Here is a 22,740-nt window from a genome sequence, read left to right as displayed (position 1 = left end):
GTGGGTGAGAGAATTAAAAGTGTGTGTCTGTGTGCAAGACAGGGAGGGATAAAAATGGTGTGTGTGTGTGTGTGTGTGTGTGTGTTTGTGTATGTGCATGTTTGCAGACATGTGCATATGTGTGTAATCCCCCGGCCATCAGTAGGGACACCACATCTCCCTCACTCAGAGCACCCCTCCTCTAGCAGTCACACTGGCCGTAGAGAACTGTAACAGGACATGAGTAAGACCAGAACTTATCTGAGGAGAATTTAGCAGTCTGGCGGCTATCTTGAAGGACATTAAGTCCTTTCCTTCCTCCAAAGAAAGTTCACATTTGCGCGAGAGACATCGGAATAAGAAATATTCAATCATATTAAATTACTGCAAATAACAACAAACGGCGTGGGAAAGGATGGATGAGTTTGTAACGAAAGGAGTTTTTTTGAGGAAACGCAGTTTTCAGTGAGTCTCGTCTGAGCCTCTCGCTGAGTGGTGGGAATTAACAAAGGAACATTTGGCCTGAGGAGATGTTTCGTAGGGAGCTGCTGGACGCCAGGAGGGCTTTGAGAAGCTCAAGGGACGGAGAAGGAGGGCCGAGACGGAAGAACAGGGGTGAGTTGGAAATCTCTGGGTCTCAGCAGCTATCCAAACAAACCCAGCCCATGCAGTTCGTGTTGAGATTTGATTATGCTAGGGACGCCACAGATCTCCGGTGACATTTATTTTGCTTCATGGAGAGGACAGTGAAGAGAAGGACAGGAAGGACAGGGATTTGCATCCATAGCGTAGGACCACACATTGGAATCAAACCTGTGTTTGTTTCAAGGCAAGTTGTTCAAATTATTCACTTGACAGCCGTGTCTCCCTTTAGAGGGTTTTATTTTAGCCTTAAAGGTTTTTCATTATAGCAAATCAGTCATCGCTGGTTCTTTAAATCGCACATTTTAAAAATGCTAACATGTAAGCTATTTATTATTAGCATTAGCCCAAGAGCACCTGCCCATGAGCACACACTGTTACACCCTTTAGCCATTCTGTGGAACAGTAGGTAAATACTTGACTTGACTGTGTGCAAACTACGACAAGCTTTTTTAGTATGACCAAAAGCCTTTACATTTTGGGACCTACTTATTGGACAGGGTTGGTTCACAATTCTGCATGTGGAACGAATACCATGACCCATCTACAAACATATTCTGAAAATTAACATTGCAGGACATAGAACTCAGGATTCAAGTTATTTAGCAGACGCTTTTATCGAAAGCTGTTTGAAAAGTGAATTCTGATACAGGTCAGTGAGCAGCAGACATCTTGTTCAGGGATGGCTACAGGCAGACTATGGACATTAGAGCTGAGACCCTCATACATCAAGCTCTCATCATCCAGGTGTCTTCACAGGACCAAGGAAAGATGTCGTCTCGAGAAACACATGTGCCATCAATCAACCACTCACTATGCTTCCCACATGGAGCCTGTAGAGGGCAGCGCTGAAACCACTCTAGTCCACAATAATTGTACAAACCAAGGCTAGGCTCCTATACTGCTGTTCCAGCTCGCTGTGAGCAATCAGCACGGCCGGGGTTTCCCCCCCAACCCGAGGAGTCACACTCGGCAAAATTGGCCACACACACAAACACACACACACACACACACACGGATGAGACAAGAGGCACAGAGTGTTTTGTGATTTTTCGAGCGTTTCGAAAGTTGCGCAATAGCGCAATTAACGACTTTCCATGTCTTCCCCCCGTCCCCCATCCCAAAAATGTGGGACCTCAGAGCCAAGGGGCCTTTGGTTGGCACGGATGAACGGGGGGCCGCAGCGTGCGCTGGCTGTTTGTTGGGAATTAGATGGCATGTGTTCCTGTGCGCAGGCACCCAATAATCCATAGAGAGAACCCCCCCCGCCCCCCGGGGATTTAGTGGAGGATTTGGTGGTAGGATCGGGTTGCGCTTTGTACATCTCTGCCGACCCCCCCCCCCCCCCCCCATCTCTCTCTCCTGCGTGTGGGATTACCAATCTCGGTAACCATGGAGAGTGAGCACCCCTCTGATGCACAGACATCAGGCCCAGAATGGTCTCCGCGGGGAGGGGGGAGGGCTGCTGCATGAGTACACGGAAGGGGGCCTTTTGTAGAATGCGTCATGGAGACATTTGAAGTGCCAATTATTGTTTTTTGTCAACGCTGTTTTTAAGAATGTGTCATGAAACCGTTTGTGAGGCAGGTTTTAGTCTCCCTGTCGTTATGGTGGAGCGGTCGCTAGAAAACACATTGTGTTGAAGCCCTGTTTTTGTTCGCTTGGCTTCTGTTATGGTTTATGTCGTCCGAGGACAAGAATTACTAGCATGGATCGGTTATCACGAGCCCTTCTTGGATCACATATCAGCATCTACCTTCAACAGCAATAATCAATACTGTTAATTCCGCCCTTAGGCGGTTAAAGTTCCTATCACAAGCCAGGTCAGACCCATCAATCATTGCTCTTTTAAACTAGTATTAGCGAATAGCTAGCGACCCCCAGGCCTATATGTTGAAAGTCAGGATGTGGAGGATATGGTATTCGTCTAGTGGTAAGGGGGGTTTGACTCCAAGCCAAAACGTTCTGGGTTCAATCCCCAATATCAGAGCCTGCATCCCTCAACCCCTACCCGTTCCTGAATGACATGTTTTTGAATTCAATATGAGTGAGCTGGGATCTATGCATCATTAAAATGAACAAATAGTAACCAACCACATGTTTTGCAACCATTTATTTCACAGCAAATTCTTCTTAGCACCAACAAGTTGGAAGAAGAACAGCTTTTGGGTTTTTCCATCGTTAAAGCAGTGTGTGTGTGTGTGTGTGTGTGTGTGTGTGTGTGTGTGTGTGTGTGTGTGTGTGTGTGTGTGTGTGTGTGTGTGTGTGTGTGTGTGTTTTAATGTCCTGGTGAGGAGAACTGAACTCTTGGTTTGCTGATGAAGTGGTGGACCCCACCATATCCCCCAGCGCCGCCGCGGCCTGCTCCTCCGCTGTCACTTAATCAATGAGCTTCGCAATGCTTTGCTAATGCTAATTAAACATCCGCCTGCCTGTGACTTGGGCCGGTCCGAGCCAGGCGCTCCGGTGAATCAGAGAACAGGAGGATCCCTAATGGGTGTACTTAGAAGTATTGCAAAGCCCAAACTGTGGTGTCGGCAATTTGTGTGTTTGGTTGTGATCTCATTTTCTTTGTTGGTGAGGACGTGGGGTGAATGTAGTTGACTGCGATGGCGTGGGACCAAATTGTATCTGTGGTCTCACCTTTTGACCAACCCGATCGGAGAGAGAGAACTGCAGATCTTTGGTGTTTGGATGATAATGGACTTGGATAGGTTTTGAATAAATAAGCTTTTGCATTGGATTCCAGTATCCAATCCCTCATGAATGAAGTGTGATGGGGGATAAGCATCCACCCAGAACTGTAGCAGTGCATCATAAAAAACCCAAGAATAAAATCCAAAAGCTTATTTTCTCCCAGTCAGTGACAGAAGACGAGCATCAGGGATTCACTCACCACGGCGGAGTCCTTGCCTGTCAGATCCTGGCAGCGTTCTGTCGCCGGCATCGTGGATACACCAGAGAAGTTACACATGTTTTTTGTCAACATCACATCACACAGGCCTACCACTTGTCAGTATCCTGCTGTGCAGTCAGTCGAGCAGCAGTGGTGGGGTCGGACTGTATATGGACTTAGCGTCTGTCAGGTAAATGGAATCGGGTCAGTTTAACTTTATTAGCCCTTTAACACAATGACAGTCTCAAAGGACTGCATTATACAACACCCTCTAATCCTAACAGCCTGCTAAAGGGAAAGGAACAACTCTCCAATCCCAGAGAGAAGAAACCTGGAGAAGGAGCAGGGAGGAGGGATCCCTTCTTCCAGGGGCCGCTGGCATTGCAAAGGGTGCCAGGAAGGGCGTACATCATGGTAGCATGATGAGCGAAACAGCAAATCATATGAACAAGATATCCCTGTCTGTCTGGTGGCAGGATCAGGATACACACCACCTTCTCTCCAGCCTGTGTTGATTTGTTGACTTTTGAAAAAATAAAAAGCGGACCTCTGATTGGACGATGTTCACGGCGGTTGTCGTGGCAATGAGTGTATCGATCCCCCGGCTGGAGTTTTGTCTTGGACCTAGAGCAGTAGTATCGACCGCCACAATGGCCGCCAGAGTCGAGCTCACTGGCTGGCCGAGCTCACTGGGGAGGGGGCAGAAGGGGCTATTAAACGCTCGGTGTTGGCACTCGGAGAAACGACTAAACTGCAGTGTCGCCGTTACTAATTACCATGGGGGTCTCCAGATGAACGTACAATAGAGCCCTGTTATTGATGGCTCCCCCCCCCACTGTCAGAGGGTGCAGAGTTCCGCCCTGGGAGGTAATAGCATGTAAGACGTACGTATTCACGTATTCAACTATGATAGGTGGTATGTATAATCTGAAGACAGCGGAAGAGATACACTGGAACACATAATAGGCTCAATAGGCCCATGCATTGGGCTATGTACTTAACTTTCGATTTGTTCTGAAGTCAGGGCTTTCTCGAAGAAACGTTATCCAATATTAAATCGCATGTTTAAATTTACATTTAGGGCATTTAGCACGGTTTTATCCAAAGCGAAGTACATTTGTCGATATATTGTTGAAACAACAATATATCGCTGTCTGTACAGTAAGGATGGTCATAGAACCAAGTGCAAAGCACTAACAATCGCTAGGTTAACCCATTCCCTGTAGACAACAAAGATAGCTAGGATAAGATGCTACACAACTAAGTACTATAACTGTTATACATGTGGCAGCTCTCACGTGTTTATCAGATTAAGATATTCCCATGAGATGAGCATAATTTTTTTATGACATCGAAACATCTCATAGTGTACAGCCACATACAAACAAGAGCCCCCCCATCCCTCTGAATCCTCTCTGTGCTTGGCAATGATGGATTACAAATGAGGGTCAGAAGGAAGAGTGGGTGACTTCAGGCTTAGCGAACTATGTAGTGACACAAACTTTTGGGCACTCCAGCAGAAAGCAAATTTTATGACCTTTTCAGACAATCATCTTTGCGTATATTTATTTTGATTCTTCCTACACAGTATTACTTGTGTTTTCGACCGTCGAAATGCGTCCAAAACACTTTCACAACCGAAGCTAGCTCTGAACTCTGAATCCCCCCCCAGCCCCGCGTGCTACCCACATGGCAGATATCTCGGCCCTCAGTTACAAGCTACTGTGGGGGAGAAGATCTGGAGAGCATTAACTCCAAACTACAGGGTCTAAATCAGAAGGAGGCTTGTTTTGGGAGGTAGGGGGCCGGTGGGACGATACTGTCAGCACAGGGCCTCCTCTATACCCCCCTGCCCCCCCCCCCCACCCTGCACCCTGCAGGGTGTCACCAGGGGGAAGGATACCATTCATGACAAAAAGCGGGTGGCAATCAACAGGCACTCAGTTTTGATTCCACTCGAGATTGAAAATCAATTCCGTCGATGCGTCTCCGTGGCAGCGGAACGGGAGAGGGGAACAGATCGGTCACGCCGCCCGTCCGTCAGCGCAGTTGCCGGGGCCGTGGCAGCGATGCGTCTCTCCGCTATTGATTTTGTGAATGCACGGCAACAGAAACAGCACGTCTCATTTAGATGCCGGACAGGAAGTAAAACAAAGACGATGGCTGCTTTCAACCAGAGCGGGTGGTGAAGCCAGAGATGAAATGAGAAAGGATGAGCAAAGGGTTTGATCTCTCAGACCTTGTATTTAACACTAATAAATGATAATCGATTATGTGTGCATTTGTGGTTACATGGGTTGAGTGATCATGTGTATGTGCGTGCTGGTGCACTTACGTGTGTGTGTGTGTGTGTGTGTGTGTGTGTGTGTGTGTGTGTGTGTGTGTGTGTGAATCTGTGTGTGTGCGTGTGCGTGTGTGTGTGTGTGTGTGTGTCTAGTGTATGTGTGCATGTTTGTTTGTGTGTGTGTGTCGCTGCACACATATTTGTGTGTGTGTTGTGGTGTGTGTGAGTGAATGTGTGTACGCATGGCTATGCACAGAGGTGTCCAATGACGCAATTAGCTTGAGTCTGACTGTGAGTGTTTTTTTGCACACACACACACGCGCACACACACACACACACACACACATACACACACACACGTGTCTAATGGATGGAATGAATGTGCCTGTGGAGAAGGTGTGTTGGGGGAAGGTGTTGGATGTGGAAAGCAGTATTGAGCGCTTTCTTCCTACCGCTCTGGATGCCTACATTTACATTCAGGGCATTTAGCAGACGCCTTTAGCAGACGCTTTTATCCAAAGCGACTGACAATAAGTACATTTGTCATAAGAAAGTGAAACAACAATATATCACTGTTGGTACAGTAAGGATGTAACAACCACTAGGTTAACCCATTCCCCGTAACAAGGATAGCTAGAATAAGATGCCTCACAACTAAGTACTATAACTTAGTACAACATACAATAAGTGCGTACATTAAGTGCCAGGACGTACGACATACAATAAGGATGAGGGGGGGGGGGGGGGGGGCGGGGGGGCTATGCAGAGTCTAGGTGAACTCTGAAAAGGTGGAGTCTAGAGGCTGGGCTAGACGTAGAGCTAAATCATTGCTAGATGTAGAGCTAGACAAGAGCTAGATGTAGAACTAGACCAGGGCTAGATGTAGAGCTAGGTCAGGGCTAGATGTAGAGCTAGATCAGGGCTAGATGTAGAGCTAATACAGTATCTGTATTTGTTTTGGACACCTTTGATCCTGATATTAAAATTGTGACATTATAGAGAGGTTATTATGAAAAAGCAGAACCACATATACAATATATCTAAATATATCTTAGGCAAAGAAATATACAGTATATATATTAAAGGTCAAAACAAACAACAAAATCCTTTGAGGATTTTTCAGCATTTGTTCAAAACCTCCACCTGAATTATAGATTCATCCTTGCTTGACCCTGGCGCGTCTCTATCGCTGTTTACACTCAAACACCTTGTTCCCGCTCCACGCTGTTTGGGTTCATAACTCACGTTGCTATTGGGTGGGTTCCTAGCAGGCCCAGGCAAAGGGGAGGGGCTACAGTATCTCAGGCCACTCCCCCTTTGCCCTGATTGGCTAAAGAGCTCCTCTGACCTAAAGAAAATTATATAGTCCCTTAAAACACATGTTTAATTAATTATTGTTGTCGTTTTTCTACTGCCAATGCATTCTTTCATATAAATGTCCGTAAAACATTTAAGTATAACTACCATTCATTTGATTTGTATTCTTGCTCGCTAACTTGCGGTCGTCCTCTCTCCTCTTTAACCTCTCTCACAGCGTGGCCCTGCTCCATAGCAGGGAGAGGGATCATGAGGTAGGGAGTCATAGCCCTGGGCTAGCCTGCCGCTGTAGTGGTGTCTGTGTTCTGGTCACCTCCGGGACAATGGGAGCCATGCATTAGAGATAGCTGGTTGGGAATCTGCTGAGGTCTGTACTCACCGGACCATTTTGTGTATCTGGATTAAAGGGGTACCGACACGCTCAGCTTTTTTCTAATATGAAAGAGTACTTCATAATTTATTTGGGGGAAACAGAGTTGTTTGCAGACTACAATCTTTTTTTAATCCTTTGTATGAAGCAGTACTCTCATGTATTGGAAAACGCCTGAGTGGGTCCAACCCCTTTAATATCCACTTAAAGGGTAAATAAAGACATGCTGGGGCTCTATGTTAAGCATGAAGCCATCCATTGTTGAACTGCCATTTGCCTCCATAGGGCTGGTACATCAGCATCCACCATGGGATGTTTTGTTTGTGATACTCATTTCGTGATGACTCGAGTTGTTTTTAATTGTGAATATATTTAATGTTTTACTTTTTATTTATTTTTTTCAAATTCAAGTGACTATTTAAATCCTAAATAGGCTTAACTCTACCTTTACCTTGGCTCATCAAAGCTTTTTTTCGCCATGTCTCGCTTGAGAAACGCTGTGTCAGATGTGGTGGGGGAGATGGTGGTGGTGGAGGAGGAGATGGTGGAGAAGGAGATGGTGGTGGTGGAGGAGGAGAAGATGTTGGAGGAAGAGTAGGTGGTGGTGGTAGAGGTGGTGGTGGGGTATAGTGGGCTATCAGTTAGGGCTGGGCGATTTGGCCTAAAAATATAATCTCAGATTTTTTCAAACCAAACCCGATCATCGATTTTAATTGATTTATTTTCTATATATATAATATATATATATTTTTTTTAAATTTGGATTTTATTTGAAGAATAACAATGATTTACAAAAGCAAAATAAACGAAACACATCTCAGACTCTGCTGCGTGGCTCAGTTTAAGATGTTGGAGTAAATGTGTTGTGCTTCTGCTTTTGGTTTCCACAGACTTTAGGCAAAATATACACACTCACTTTGATATTTAACTTATCAAAAAAAATAATAATAATAATCGATTTTTCTTTTTTAAAAATCGTCCTAAACAATAAATTCGAATTTCGATAAAAAATGTATTAATCGCCAAGCTCTACTATCAGTGGGTTTCTGTCTTGGATGGGTTACAGGTGTGCTGCATGTTGAGTTGTTGTGGGTTGTGTGCAGTTGTATCAGAGATATTTTAGAGATATGTTAGGGTAGGATCTCTAGGTCTGATGTGTTGGGTATTGTGTTATTGTGTTGTGTGTTTGGTAATAGATATGCACAGAAAGAGAGTCTTTATTGTGGAGTCAGATTGGTCGGGATTACTTTGGATTAACTAGTGTTATTGATGTTTGTAGCTTCAGGATGTGAAATGAGAAACCTTTGAAAATAAGCCATCAGCTCTCTCCCTCTCTCAATCGCTACTCTCTACCCTCCTTTGTCTAGACATATTTCAACCTTCCCCCAGTGTGAACATATTTTCCCTCTTTATCATTTCATCTCTTTCTTTCTGACACTCACTCTCTTCTTCTCCACCTCCCTCTCTCACTCCCTCTCTCCCCCCTCTCCATTTGTCTAACAGGCTCTATTTCATCCTGATCCCTGTCTGATCTCTTTCTCTCTCTCTCTCTCTCTCTCTCTCTCTCTCTCTCTCTTTCTCCCCCTCCCTCCCTTGGTGCCTCTGATATTCAAGTTCATCCCATCTTTTTTCCCTCTTTCCTCCTCCTCTTCCTTCTCCCCCTCTCTCATCCTCTCTCCTTCTCCTCCTCCTCCTCCTCCTCCTCCTCATTGCCCTCTCTGTCTTCAACCGTCTGCTCTTGGCTGAGGCACAAATGGGAGGTGAGTTGGAGAAAGTGGGTGGGTAAGTGTGTGTGTGTGTGTGTGGGGGGGGGGATAACAGGGTTAAGGTGAAGGAGGAGGAGGAGGAGGAGGAGGTGGGAATAACGGATAGGGTTAAGGTGGAGGAGGAGAAGGAGGAGGAGGAGGTGGAGGCGGTGGTGTGAGCGAGCGGGGGTGGAGTAACTGAAAATTGCCTCAGAGAGACGCTGCGATCATCTGTGTATGCACACGCACACACACACACACACACACACACACAGACAGACAGACAGACAGACAGACAGACAGACAGACAGACAGACAGACAGACAGACAGACAGACAGACACACACACACACACACACACACACACAAGCACACAGCCGTATGTGCCTCCTCTATTCTCTCTCCTCATCGCTCTCTCCAGCTCTCTTCTTCTCTCTTCCCCTCCTCCCCTCCTCTCCTCCCATCCTCTCTCCTCTCTTCCTTTCTCCCCTGAAACGTCCCCCTCTCCTCTCTAGGTTGTTCCTGTGCATCTCTCTTTACTTACTGCTCGCTCGCTTTGTTGCCTGCTCTCTTCGCTCCGGCTCCCTTTGCTCGCTCTCCATCTCTCTCTCTCTCCCTCCTTCTCTCTCTCTCTCTCTCTCTCTCTCTCTCTCTCTCTCTTCTTCCCTGCTGCTGACAGAGAGAGAGAGGGGAGAGAGAGAGAGAGAGAGACTGAGAGAGAAAGAGCTTGAAAGAGAGTGAGAGAGATAGAGTGAGCGAGAGAGAGAGAGACAGAGAGAGAGAGAGCGAAGACGCCCACACACCACAAAAGCCGAATCTCATTTGGACTCAGATTTTTTCCGGACGCCACACCTCGTGACGGTTCCCGGGGATGTTTTAGTGTAAAGCGTGCACATATATACATATATATATATTTATATATATATATGAATATAAATAAATACATATATTATATATATATATAAATCCCTATATGTATAGATCTAAACGTGGTATGTACTGACGTGAATCCCTGCTGACTGTGTGAGAGAAAGTGGTGTTGAGAGAGATGAAGAAGATCTGGTCTAAGAAGCGGTTTCAGGTGAGTTCGCTCTCTTTTGTCTCGGGGAGATACAGAATACCGGGAAGACAGAAACCAAAGCCTCTGCTGTTCTCTCTCAGTGTGGTGGCTTTGCCTCTTCGCTTTGAGGTTTTCTAACGCAGAACTAAAGCGTACTCCACTCTGGCATTGAGCAGACAGGATGACAGTTGAGGCATGCCGATAGAGAGCCCAGCTCCGGTGGTCATCAGGACCGCCGACCGGGAGAGGAACAGGGGATTGCGTTGCTTTGATATGTTGGTTTTGTTTTGTTCCTCGAAATGACGAGACAAAGTGTGTGGTAGCATTGTTGAGGATACTTCAGGGGCTCCTCTGGAGAGGAGAGGCGAGGAGAAGAAGAGAGGGTAGATACATTGTGAGCCACTACTGTTTTAGGACGCAATATCAATCTAGAGAAAGGAATGTTTTCAGGATGGGAACTAAATATGTAAGGGTCGGCTGGTGTAGAAAGCTGTATTTAAAGCAGCCAGAATGGAACATCTCTGAAACACTCGAAAGACTCCTCTCCTATAAAGGGGTTTAATTGTAACTGCAACAATGGATAGGTCAGCAGAATCCCTGGAAAATTGTGGAAAACCTGTGTTAGGAATCACATACTCATGAAGGTGTGTGTGTGTGTATGGTGTGTGTGTGTGTGTGTGTGTCTGTGTGTGTGTGTGTTTGTGTGTCTGTGTGTGTGTGCCGTCAGCCCACTGGGGACAGTCGTTATGTGAAGAGGTAGGGTTTTCAGGAGAACTGTGTCAGTAGGCTATAGCGGCTATGGGAGGCAGGATGAGGAGAAGGGCACAACGTACACAAACCGCCTCCAATATCTCTTTATTTACCCCGTATCAAACTGCCTGCCACCTCTTAATATGCAATTTGTCTGCCCTTGTGATAGGATGAAAGCAATTATTGTTTAGTTTATTTCGTATTTTGTGGTGTGTTTGGTATTATCCCTCTGCCTTTCCGAGGAAGGGATTAATTTTATTGAGAAGGCTTCTGAAATGGTGGCTGAGAGGGTGTTGAGCTCCCAGTTCGTGTCTGGGAATAGCTGATATGATTGCCCCAGGCGGTGGAGAGGGGACTACAATATGAAAAGCAAGAATGGAAGCTTCTGGAGGATTCAGTTACACAGCGCGGATAACCCTCCACCTCCTATAGCGGTCGATACTTTATCAAACTGTTCAACAGACAGCTCAACAGAGGAGGGGAATTATGGGATGGCAATATTGGATGCAGAGTAATTCCACTGAAATCACTCTTTCCTCTTTGTCTTTTTCCCCCTTCTTTAACGTCTTTCCAAATTCACTTTGAAGTCATAGTACCCATAATGCACTTCTCTCGTTGGATCAATGTATTCCAGGTTGTGACATGTCATACTGGTGTTGTGGCCCCTTGGGCCACAGCTCCCACTGGTGTGGACTGGGGTTGGCTGCTTCATAGCGCTGTGTTTCTTATTGAAATACACAACTGTGTGTCCTATGTTGCCTGTATGGACAACAACATCACCTTGAGCTCAAATGTCTGGACAAACCCATGCAAGTGTGTTGTTTTTGGCTTTTAGGACGAGAGCAGCACCCAACAGAACAATAAATCCCCTCATTGGTCGTCCCCGTGTTAGAAACTGACGACTCGCGGCTTGATGTGGGCGTCCTGTTTCGACTCCACTGTCCTCTTCTAATAACCTGTGGTGTTGTGCGTTTGTTTCAGAGGACGGGACACTCCACGCGGACTTTTGGAAGATTTACTCATGGTGTGTTGTCAGGACGACCCTTTCTGCCTTGGTTCTACTCAACTCTATTCTATGCTGTTCAGTCCTCTTCCACTCTTTTCTACCGTGCTCTGTGCTATCCTGCTCTATCCTGTTGTATTCTCTTCTATTGTATGCTATTCTCTTCTATTCTATCATTGTAAGAACTATTCTTTTGGACTACATGCAATATATTATATTATTTACTGTTCTATTTGATGCTGTTCTCTTCTATTCTACTGTACTCTGTTCTGTTCTATTTAATGCTGCTCTATTATGTTCTTCTCTACTCTGTTCTATTTAATGCTGCTCTATTGTATTCTACTCCACTCTTCTATGTCTTGTTCTATTCTAATCAATCATACGTTACTCAAGTCTATTCCGGTTCATTTCCAGTACAACGTGCCAGTGTAACGGCACCAGTAATAAGTCATGTTAATGGTTTTTAAAGGCCCACATTGAGGGCACTCCACAGCTTGTAGAAAACACTCTCCACGTTTTGACATCTCACTACACTAAAGGTGTTCTTATCGTCCACGCACCCTTAAACAAACCGGTTTAAGGGTGTCTGGCGATAATCACGGCCCCACAAACCCAAAGGTGATTTGGCGCACCGCAAGAACCGTCACGGTACCACACTCTATGTCGTACCACACGGTTTGTTGCATGTTTTGGGTTCACGCCGACCCACCGGCGCTATGACTCCAGACTGGGTTCTACCAAGTACTCCGTAGAACGGGAGTCATAGCGCCCTGTTTCCCGTCCGGTACACTAATTCATCTCTGGCCTCTGGGGTGTTTTACCTTATATCTGACATTGCAAATCTGGAGACTTACATAACTGTAAATCATATTTCCCCTCAGCTACTGCGCCCCTAATTTCCTATATGCAGTACATCACAGCAGGACACTCTGAGCTATAACTTGGGGTAATTACATTGCAGTAGATTTCTGCTGGCCTGGTGTGCAAGCTGTTTAGCTCCAGTGGATGTGGTTACGTCTGCGTGCACACACAGGCACAAACAGATCCACACCGATACACAAACACAAAAAAAGACACAGATAAACATGCAGGTAAACACACAAACACTGATATATGTTCACAAATACAGACAGGAACACTATTAAACACAGCGAACACAGATACGCATACACAGATGAGCACACACACACACACACACATACACTCATACACTCACACCCGGCAACATCACACATCACACTCAAGACGAACGCTTTTGGTTGTGTCGCCCCCACCCCTGCCTTAACGTAACCCCACCCCAGCCCCACCCCCCTGGCACACACAAAACAAATCCTCCTCTGTCTTTATCTCTTCCTATCCTGTCGTCGAGCATAAACTCCCCCAACCACCCCCATCACCCCCATCAGCCCCTGTGACGGAGCCATCTAACCGCTAAACGTTATCCGCCAGGCCTGCCCCCCCTCCTCCCGCCGAGGAGGGACTCTTCTTAGACTCTAATGGGTACCGAGAGGCGGCCCGCTGGTCGTGTGGGTGAGAGGGATGCTGGTTGCCATAGTAACGCTGCTCTCCCGTCTGCCCTCTCTTGCTGTCACTATGGAAGCGAAGTCTTCCGCTCCTGCCGAAAGCAAAGCTATGGTAAAAAAAATAAAAAAACGCTGGATGAAAACCGCCCGTCGCCTGTCCGTCTGTCTCCCTCCATCCCTCCCCCTCCATCACCACCACCACTGGCACTGCCGTCAGCCCCGCAAACCCGCCAACCCCTCCACCCCCTTCCACCCTGTTGCCATGTGTGTCATGTGATGCTGTGGTGGTCCTCATTGTCCATATACCAGCCCAACCAGAGCACCCCCCTGCTATCGTTTGTCCCCTCCCTCTTCCGTTTGAATTCTACATTCGTCATCTCTTTTGTCATTTATTTATCAATGTTACGTACATTTTTTTATTGCACTAGTTTGAACGTTGTTCTTTTTGCTGCATGGTCTTGTTTCGTTTGAGGAACATGCCAAAACGTGAGTCTCAGAGGACACAATACAATATGTCTTCCTTTAGAGCTCAGTGAGGGAGGGTGCCAGATCTATGCCTGCATGTTTGTAACTTTGGGATGAGAAAATTGTTGTTTTCTCTTTTCTATCCAAAGTTATCCCAACCTCTCCAGAACAGGATAGGAAAGGGAACGGTACAAACAGTGCTGACCTCTGCTCGTCACATTGTGTTATGCTAGCAGAACACATTTCACTGTTGAAACATTTGAAACTGTTTAATTTAAAGTTTGAAGGATAAAATATGCTATTAGAAGCTCATAATAAGTGCATGAAAGCAGATTGAATTTCAATAAAATGTTATGCAAGTGTTGCTTCGAATGAGTTACCATGGGCTAGCTTAATAATTGTGTTAAAAAGCAGAATGAACTTATAAATTTTTGAAAAGCGGGCATTTTGTCAAAGATCACAAATAGAATACTTGAAAGGGACATTAAACCTAGCTCTTTTTAACAGCGTCACAGAGACAGAAAACTCTTGAGGACAAACATGAAGTGGGTCCCACCGTCGCCTCAACCCGCGGGGAGCTGACAGAACGGTCTCTATTTATATTCCCCACACCCTGCGGACCCGGTGTCACGGTTAGAGTATCAATTCATTCCGCTTCTGTACATTGGAACCAAGGGGTTCCTTAAACTTTCTTAAGGAGCTTCTTGACAAAAAACAAACAAAGGAACCACAGCGACAAACAAGACAAGACCAAATTTACACTGTCGTTTAGTATTTTTCATTTTTTGGGTTATTTTTCTTCCTACCACCTCCACCTCTTCCTCACGTCGTCGATTGTGTGACTGTTTCTTCCCGGCGACTGACTGTGTTTGTTTGTTTGTCCTCTCCTCAGACTCTGAGACCACAGAAGACGAGGCCACTGAGCCTCTGGGCCCAATGGAAACCAAGGCAGGGCTGGGGAGGCCTCAGGGCACCCATCGAGGACCCCCAGGTAAGACCCTCGAACACACACACTGGGTCTGTTGGGTTTTGTTTGCCTATCTTCCACATCTTAACACACTCTAAGCTTGCTAACCGTGATGTTCATCCACAGTACCATCCGCAGAGACAACGTCCTTATTTCTAGAAAGCAGCTTGGAAGTACAATTTCTAATTTAAGGGTAAATTTAAAAAAACACGGTATAATCATTTCAGCCGTAAATCAGTATCGAGACAGTACAGCAACAGTAGTAGTTAGAAAAGTGAAATGACACATTAGCGTGTATTTCAAACGGCTACCAACACCTCTGCCAAAATCGCAAACCAACTGCCAAAAACAGAGTGTGATTATTTTCAGTTGGACTATTTAAATGACATAATAAATGAGTCGGAGCGGTTGAGGGTTGTTAGGGCGTCCTGGTTGTAGGGGCCCATGCAGCGGTTCAGGTAGCGTTAGGGGCCCACCGGCCCAGGTGCTACTCACGTTTCCCTGCTGCGACCTCCCACGACCTCAAGAAGAACCACAGAACCGCAACACAGCTCAGGCCTCAAGAAGAACCGCAGAACAACAACACAGCACAGGCCTCAAGAACCGCAGAACAACAACACAGCGCAGGCCTCAAGAACCACAGAACCACAACACAGTGCAGGCCTCAAAAACCGCAGAACCACAACACACAGGGCAGGCCTCAAGAACCGCAGAACAACAACACAACCTAGGCCTCAAGAACCGCAGAACCACAACACCGTGCAGGCCTCAATAACTGCAGAACCACAACACAGCGCAGGCCTTAAGAACCGCAGAACCACAACACAGCGCAGGCTTCAAGAACCGCAGAACCACAACACAACCTAGGCCTCAAGAACCGCAGAACCACAACACAGCGCAGGCCTTAAGAACCGCAGAACCACAACACAGCGCAGGCCTCATCCACTCATTAGTTCACCCAATGATGTTGATTTGTACCAATGAGTCCGGGAAAATGTGCTTAGGTTGCGTATTGTTTATAATACCTTAAAGCTAATGAGCTAAACCGTAGAGCCCATTAGGAGAAAGAAAGAGGTTGTCGTTAGTTAATACTGAGTACATTACTGTTGTGCAAAGATTTCTGTGAAGATTTACTCTTTCATTGCTGGGTGAATATCGCAGGATATGTCACTGGCCAGTTGGTTTTGTGTCTCGTCACGTCTAAATAAAGCCACACAGAAATGGCCGCTTTTGTTATCGTGTTTCCCCCATGCTCGTTCAGAAATACGTTTTGTCGATATCAGGTTTTCCTCTTGGCTGCTTCCACTTCCTGAACCAAATGATAAGGAACCGAGGGCTGCTATTGTCATGACAACAAAGAAAACAGATTCATATCAAGTCATCTTTCACTCTTTCTTATTATTTATTTATTTTTAAATTATTTTTATAGCTACTGAATCAAGGTGAATCCTCTATTTATTTTTAGGACTCAAAAAACAATATCAATCTGAAATCACAATTGAGCTTTTCTGCATTGTGCACTCAAGCCAAAATGAAAATTAAAGTTACTGCCAGAAGATGATTTCTTTAAAATCAGTGTCTTTTGGTGTGATTAAGGCTCTCTCTCTCTCTCTCTCTCTCTCTCTCTCTCTCTCTCTCTCTCTCTCTCTCTCTCTCTCTCTCTCTCTCCCCCTCTGTTGCTCTCTGTCTCTGTATCTCTATCTTTCTCTCTCTCTCTCTCTCTGTCTCTCTCTCGCTCTCTCTCTCTCTCTCTGTTGCTTTCTCTCTCTCTCTCGCTCTCTCTCTCTCTCTCGTTCTCTCTCTCTATCCATTCTAATGTTTGTGTCGTTAAAAGGAAGATGCTGACTTCTCTTTCTTTTTTCTGCTTCCCAAAGCAAGCCTCCCGTCTCTCTCTCATTCATCCATAAAACGTCTATCATCTCTTAAATTGGGATGGGATGGTGGAAGGTGGGGGAGGTAGAGAGGGGAAGGGGAAAGGAGCATTCTTCAAGATGTTGCAGCGTTTCGTAAACTATGGGTCGGGACCCAAAGTGGAGCGCTGACCTCTTCCCCGACTCCCGGGAGTGATCGTGAGTCACGCGGGGACAGGCTGAAATGATCTTTAGGGTCCTGAGAGGGAAACGGTTGACAGTCCATGCGTGTGATCGCACCGCTTTCCCATTGAGTCGCCAGGCTGTGACTCTAATCGTCTCTCAGCCTTTCACCCGGCTGCAGTCAGTACACTTTGGAAGCTGATCTTGTTTTGATGTTTCCTTTTGTTGTTGTAAAAGTTCACAGCAGACGTATGCGAACGTAAGACTAAAATATATAAGTCTTATAGGCCCGAGTCTAGCCAGAATGTCTTAGGATAAGGACTTAATGGAGAAGGGATAGTAAAATTGAGAAATAGTGATGATGTCCTAATTCATGACCTCCGTTGACTCAGGTAAATGAGTATTTTTGCCTTCTCTTTCCTCTCTCTGTCCGTATTCCTCCCTCTCCCTCCCCGTCGTTCTCTCTGCCCTACTCTCTCCCTCTCCCGCTTATAACTCTCCCACCCCTCTTTCCTCCCCCCTCTCTCTATATCTCCATCTCTCTCCCCATCGTTCTCTCTCCCTCTCCTGCCAATTTCTCTCCCACTCCTCTTTTCTCCCCTCTCTCTCTACATCTCTCCCTCTCCCCCTCTCCCCCCCTCCTCCAGGTGAGGAAGAAGGGAGGACCAACACGGCGGTAGGCGGCAAGGACCACCACCACGCCTCGGACCACCACAGGTCCACCGCCCTCCCGGGGGGCTTTGACCCCATCGTGGAGCGGGAACTGAGGGCCTTGGGGTCCCGGCCCCCCGGCGGTACCACCTCCACCTGTGCCACCAGCGCCAACCACACCCACCTGGACCCCTCGCACCCCGCAAGGCAAGCTGCCCACGCCAGGGGGTGCCTGCCCCCCGTCCGGCACCTTGGAGTGGAGCCCCTGATGCGGGCGTCCCACGCTAACCTGGCGCTGCCCGCCGCCGCGCAGGGATCAGAGGAAAGTGTGTGTGTAGGGAGCGACTACTACGGCAGCATGTTCAGCCTGTACCGCGGGAGGACCTTTTCTATGCCGCTATAGCGCCCACCATGGCCGTTTTTAAGGTGAGACGGAGAAGGAAAATAACAAAAAAGAAAAAGCGACCAGCCACTCCAAAAATTTGTAGAGACTCGACTCATTAAGGATTACGCCAAACGAATCCTGCATAGACTTTGCGTATTTTTTGCAGACTTTTTTACGATTTTCTTTGTTGTATTTGGTACGATACGAGGCCTTCCCATGCCATCATAGCTACGCTCCATTGTTGGTCCACCTTCACACTTTCCTTTGGTTCCATTTTGGTTTGGTTTGGTGTTTTTGGCGGTGTGGATACTTTCCCTCTGGTTTGAAGTGTGACTCTGGTTTGAAACTCTTTAACGTTTCTTTTTTCCGACCCCACTAACGTCTGTCGTGGCTTTCCATCCTGTTGATCTGACGTTTCCACTGATGTAATGCACACCACTTTATTACTATGACACTTTTTACAGGCCCCTTGCACATTTTGTATGCCCCCCCCCCCCCCCCCCCCCTTTAGGATAACCTCTTGCATGGGTTGCGAGCTTTTGAAACCGAAGCTAATATTAGCATGACAGTTTTTCCTAAATATTTATTCCAAAAAGATAACACTGGTCAAGTGGAGAACAAGAGTGCATTGTGTGTTTCACAAATTCTTTAAATGGCATGTGTTTGGCATTTGTAGTTTTGAAGGATCTTTTGGGATGTTACTTTGAGAATCGAATGACATATTGCCTTCCGTTAGATTCTGTTCTGCCACACATGAACAAATGCCAACTTATGTCCTGACAATAGATATGAGGAACAATATTATATCCATCCCATAGTGACACCATTTCAGTTCCTCACCCTTTCAACAATAAGTTACAATGCGCCCAGAGTCAACACCCAACACACTCGCACACCCTGGACACAAAACTCAAGACTCATCCACCGGAGTTGTATGTAAAAGACGCCTAATGGACCATCTAACCCTCTCAACCCTCTGAACCCTCTAAACCCTCTAAGCCCTCACTCTCGTGAGACCACCAGTCTCCGGGGTCTCCGTCACAAACCTAACGTACTCCAACATCTAACCATCTTACCCCCTCGATCTCCAACACCTCGTAGGACGACCGCCCTGTCAAAGGCCCTCCCTCCAGCCCTCTCCCCCGGATCCTCCCCCACCAACCAGCAGCCTCCCTCGACTTCACTTGACCCAACCACCTCCGGCACGCCCAAAAACAGGGTCTCTGATGACACCATCGCGGTCAGCGCCCTGACCTCCAAACCGGCCCGGGCGGCGCCCAAGATCTTCGACAAGGTGCGGGCGTTCGAGGAGCGCCTCGGGGTCCCGGGGGCGGGGCCCCCCCGGCTGGCCAGGGCGGCCTCGTTCGGCGACGCAGATGCGGACGGCGCCCGTGGGCGGCGGGCGGGGACAGGCCTCCCTGAGCAGGATGGTCGCATGCTGCAGGGGGCGGCGCAGCGGCGCTCGGCCTTCAAGCAGCGCGCCTCGTCACTGGAGGACGCCGCCAGCCTCGGCCAGCGGGTGCAGAGCTTCCAGAGCAAATTCACCGAGGAGCTGCAGCGCATTAAGAGGCTGGTGGGGAAGCCCGGCCTCAAGAAGGCCTGCTCCATGGAGCAGCTGGCCCCCAGGGATGCGCCCAGAGGGACGGGAGGAGCAGGTGGAGGAGGAGGAGAAGGAGGTGGAGGAGGGTCCGCGGTGGGGAAGCTGGAGCCCATACCCCCCCAGGTGGTGAAGAAGCTGGAGGCCAGGAAGCGGGTGCTGGAGGAGCAGAGGGCGGGAGGTGGAGGTGGAGTTATGGTCAGAGGGGGGGAGTTCCCCCCGCGGAGGCCCCCGGACGAAGCCCATGGAGCCCCCCGAGGGAGGACCGCGTTGCTGCGGGAACCGCTGCTGCCGACGCCTCACGGTTTGGAGAAGATCTCCTCTGTTGCCATGGAGACAGAACCAGTTCACCAGCTGCCAGCGGGCCCAGTGACAGTAACAGTCAGAACGAAAAGCACGGCAAGGTTGGATATCTTATTTTCTGTGTCTCCTTGAAAACAACGCTGTTGTTGTGTTTTATTTGTAAGACTAGGGTTTACACCAAGCAAACACAGTTCGCCTGAACAACCCTTTTAGGGGCACTGTGAGGGATTCAAAGTGTGAAGGGGAAATAGGATATTTGTGATTTTCGGGGCTTATCATGAGTTACAAGCATTGCTTGGCTGTTTTGGTCATTGGTTCCTGAGTTTCTGTTCTCCATTTGGAAAACAAGATAAATGGTCCATCTTTAACTAGCCAAACTGAGTTGGTTTTAAACCCATGACTAAGGCAGTTGTCCCTGTACTCCCTTATATAACAAAATGCAAAGCGTGACGGTTCCACTGTAATTGGACAAAATGAGGCTGGAAATAAGCTCCTATCGCCTCAGTTTTCCATTTATCTTGAAAAGTCGCTTGTTGTGTCAAAAGTAAACCTATATAACATCAGCTAATAGTTTGTCAACCTACAAATAAACCTGTTCTTCTTGTTCTTATTTAACTATGTTCCACCCTAGCAAACATTTAGATAAGATAAGATATACTTTACTCATCTCAGCAGAGAAATTTAGGACGCCTTTAACGCGTTTAACGCCTCAACACACAGTTTCTCCTACAAACAAACCAGTTAAACCACGCTCGGTTTTAAATATCGGTCATTTTCCGGGCTGTTTTCTTTGTCGGTTGCAGTGAATCCCTTGGCGCCAAACCACAATCAGTCAAACAGCCGCCGCGTCTCTTGTCCTCCACCACGGCCCCACTGGCCCCCCCACCTCGACCACCTGAAACCCCCAAGAGTCCTGAGGTCGGACCTGTCGCGTATCAAGACCCCCCAGGCGCAGGGAAGACCCGACACCCCCCCCAGCCCATCGCCGTTGGCCGGGACTCAGCGGGGTCTCTCTCGCGACCGGCCAAGCCCGCCCGGTCGCCGGGCCCCTCCGTAGGCCCCTCCGTAGGCCCCTCCGTCAGCCCCCTGTTGAAGAGGAGGAAGGGGCCCTCGCCCCTTCCCCAAATCCTGGTGGAGGAGGTGGAGGAGGAGATGGAGGAGACGAAGGAGGAGGAGGGGAACACGAAGAGTGTCAGAGTGCGTTTTCTGGAGTCTTCTGGAGTCCCGAAGGAAGGTGGGTTCAAAGTATTGATACCGTTTCGTTCGTTTCTTTGGATTGTTCGATTGTTTGATTGCTGCTTCTCACAGAGAAAAAGATGCCCCTCAAGTGCAATATCCTGGGATGTGGCACACGTTGAATTGAGTTGTCTGTTTTTCTGAGTGAATTTGGGATTATTACTTTGCCGCAATAGCTTTTTATTTAGCTTATTCATGACTGCCACGATAAAACTGCACGAAATAGTCACCGATACGTCTTCAGTCAAGGTTTACTCAAGGTTTACCATACTTTCCCAGTAAGGAAGTTGGGTGGATTCAGTCGTGCCTGTAGATGTAGTTCTATCAACTTCCTTTTGTTATAAACTTACACTCGGCCAACGCGGTGGGGCTTACCTATTTCTTTTCTGTCCCGTCTGTTGTCTTCAAGTGTGTTTGTGTCCTGTTGTTTGATGACTGAACCAATGCAGCGTTCTGATGGGGTCACAGAACCAGATAATTAATGGGTTAACAACCAACATTCATGTCGCCTAAATTTCAACCAACTGAAAAAAATAACTGCAACCATGGTTCCCTCCCCCTCGCTCGCCCCAGATTTCACTTTTAGGTAAGAAAATTGGGCAACCCCTACTTCTTAAATCAATGAAATAAATGTGTTAATAGATATGTTTTTACAAAGAATACACAGGAGTTGCTCATAATACTAATACAAAATCGGTGTGTGAGAGAAAGAGAGAGACAGAGAGCGACAGAGAGAGAGAGAGAGACAGCGACAGAGACAGAGAGAGACAGAGAGAGAGAGGGACAGAGAGCAACATAGAGAGAGAGAGCGAGAGAAAGAGACAGAGAGAGAGAGACAGAGAGCGACAGAGAGGGAGAGAGAGAGAGAAAGAGAGAGAGAGAGAGAGAAAGAGAGAGAGAGTGAAACATTTATGTACAGCCTTAATCACACCAAAAGACACAGATTCAGCGCTGCGGTCAGCAAACACACAAGATGAAAAATTGTGTGTACCAGGGGACAGGAAGTACTCTAAACCAGTGAAGCTGAGTCTACTATCCCTGGTAGTGTTATGAGCCACACCTGTGCTCTTCCTTCAATGACACCTCTGGGAGTGTCCGTTGGGACCTTCTTCGATTATTGCGGACGTCTCCCATGGTAGCCGTGTCCCCCAATCCAACAGGGAATATAATGAACGATAGCGTGGCCAAACGATGCAGTCGAGTGTGTTGTCTCTCTGGATTCGCAGTGTTGTGGGTTGTGTCGCGCTTTATACCTGTATGGGTTGAGTGATGCGAGTTAAGGTAAGCCAGAGGTGATGTGCTCGTCAAAAAGTTCTGTTGTAACTCTTACATCATGACACACACACTTTCTGACAAATTTCGATTTCCATTGAAGTCCCCTCTTCACACAACCACACGCACACCTACACATATACCGCAAGGGACGCACAAAACACACACACACACACACACGCACACGCACGCACATACCCACACACACACCCCTGACCATTGAAATCCCTTATATCCACATGCTCATACTCACTAACAGGCT

The 22,740-nt window shown here is 47.3% G+C and overlaps 1 protein-coding gene across 1 annotated transcript in view; it reads left to right on the top strand.

The window, feature by feature from the left end:
* The window catches only part of spega (striated muscle enriched protein kinase a), a gene marked incomplete at its 5' end in the record, with an annotated part of 90,386 nt that overhangs the window by 9,126 nt on the left and 58,520 nt on the right, over window positions 1-22,740 (top strand). Inside the window, 3 exons of the mRNA XM_079734247.1 lie at window positions 14,927-15,025; window positions 17,682-18,054; window positions 19,172-19,971. Coding sequence (XP_079590373.1) covers window positions 14,927-15,025; window positions 17,682-18,054; window positions 19,172-19,971 — 1,272 coding nt within the window. The remainder of the gene's footprint in view (window positions 1-14,926; window positions 15,026-17,681; window positions 18,055-19,171; window positions 19,972-22,740) is intronic.

This window comes from Pollachius pollachius (assembly GCF_949987615.1).
Source record: "Pollachius pollachius genome assembly, chromosome: 4".
Taxonomy (NCBI): Eukaryota; Metazoa; Chordata; class Actinopteri; order Gadiformes; family Gadidae; genus Pollachius; species Pollachius pollachius.
Note: the sequence above shows the minus strand (reverse complement) of the source record. Positions and strands in the feature narration are given on the sequence as shown.